This window comes from Panthera leo, chromosome B2, assembly GCF_018350215.1.
Source record: "Panthera leo isolate Ple1 chromosome B2, P.leo_Ple1_pat1.1, whole genome shotgun sequence".
Classification (NCBI taxonomy): Eukaryota; Metazoa; Chordata; class Mammalia; order Carnivora; family Felidae; genus Panthera; species Panthera leo.
In genome coordinates, this window is record NC_056683.1 from 2,547,949 (window position 1) to 2,549,312 (window position 1,364).

The following is a 1,364-nucleotide window of genomic DNA, read 5'->3' on the forward strand; positions in this document are numbered from 1 at the left end:
ATGGACCCGAAAAATGGAAGTTCTCTCACTGGCTTTATCCTGCTGGGTTTCTCTGACCGGCCTCAGCTGGAGCGAGTCCTCTTTGTGGTTCTTCTGATCTTCTATCTGCTCACCCTGCTGGGAAACACAACCATCATTGCGTTGTCCCGCCTGGACCCACACCTGCAGACTCCCATGTACTTTTTCCTCTCCAACCTAAGCTTTCTGGACCTGTGTTACACGACCAGCACTGTTCCTCAGCTGCTGGTTCATCTCAGGGGAGCAGACAAGTCTATCTCTTTCAGCGGCTGTGTAGCTCAGCTGTTCGTCGCTCTAGGGTTGGGAGGCACAGAATGCATTCTGTTAGGGGTGATGGCATTTGACCGCTACGCAGCCGTCTGCAGGCCCCTGCACTACACAGTGATCATGCACCCCCGTCTCTGTGCCCTGATGGCTTCTGCATCGTGGTTCATTGGTTTTGCCAACTCATCGTTGCAGACGGTGCTCATCTTTCTTGTACCACTTTGTGGGAGAAATAAAATAGACCACTTCTTTTGTGATGTCGCCCCACTGCTCAAGCTTGCCTGTGTTGACACCACTGGGAATGAGAATGAGATCTTCTTTGCCAGTGTGATCATTCTCCTCATACCTGTGGCATTAATCACGTTCTCCTATGGTCAGATAGTCAGGGCAGTGTTAAGAATAAAGTCAGCCACAGGGCAGAGGAAAGCTTTTGGGACATGTGGGTCCCACCTCACGGTGGTCTCCCTGTTCTATGGCTCGGCCATCTATGCTTACGTCCAGCCCAGCAACAACTACTCCCAGGATCAGGGCAAGTTCATTTCTCTCTTCTACACCATCGTCACCCCCATGGCCAACCCCTTCATATATACCCTGCGGAACAAGGATGTGACGGGTGCAATGAAGAAGGTGTTGTGTAGGGACTATGACTCCAGATGACTGGGGGGAAGACCCTTTCATGGAAGACTTTGAATGCCAGAACCTTTAAGATTTCTGTGTCCTCAACATTTCCCCTGACAACTCTGAAGGGAGCTTCCTTAATTCATTCTTTCATGTAAGTGAGTGTTCAAACTCTAAGTTCATGGACGCATTGCAGCCTCCAGAGATGCTGAGTTAGTGTTCGTAAACCATCTGCATCATATTAACATTGTAAAAAGTTTCACAGGATTTTCTCATTTCAACCTCTTTTAGAGAACACTATTCCATTGCTAATTGCAAAGGACGGTTACAAGACACCATAATACATAGCAAAATAAGAATAAAAGCCACTAGAACACTGTAATAAATATTAATACTGTAGCATTTTCTCACAATTGCTGGAGGCTATTGCTGATTCTCTCAAGTAGCTCACGGCTCTATGACAA

General features: G+C 47.4%; 1 protein-coding gene across 2 annotated transcripts in view; it reads left to right on the forward strand.

Annotated features, from left to right (window-relative positions):
• LOC122219369 (putative olfactory receptor 2B8) overlaps positions 1 to 1,364 on the forward strand; it is a 3,139-nt gene continuing 1,775 nt past the window's right edge. The window contains exon 1 of one of the 2 annotated variants that reach the window (XM_042937602.1): positions 1 to 925. In XM_042937602.1, the coding sequence (XP_042793536.1) occupies positions 1 to 925 (925 nt within the window). Of the gene's footprint in view, positions 940 to 1,364 lie in introns of those variants that run through there. The other variant, XM_042937601.1, reaches the window with a different exon arrangement.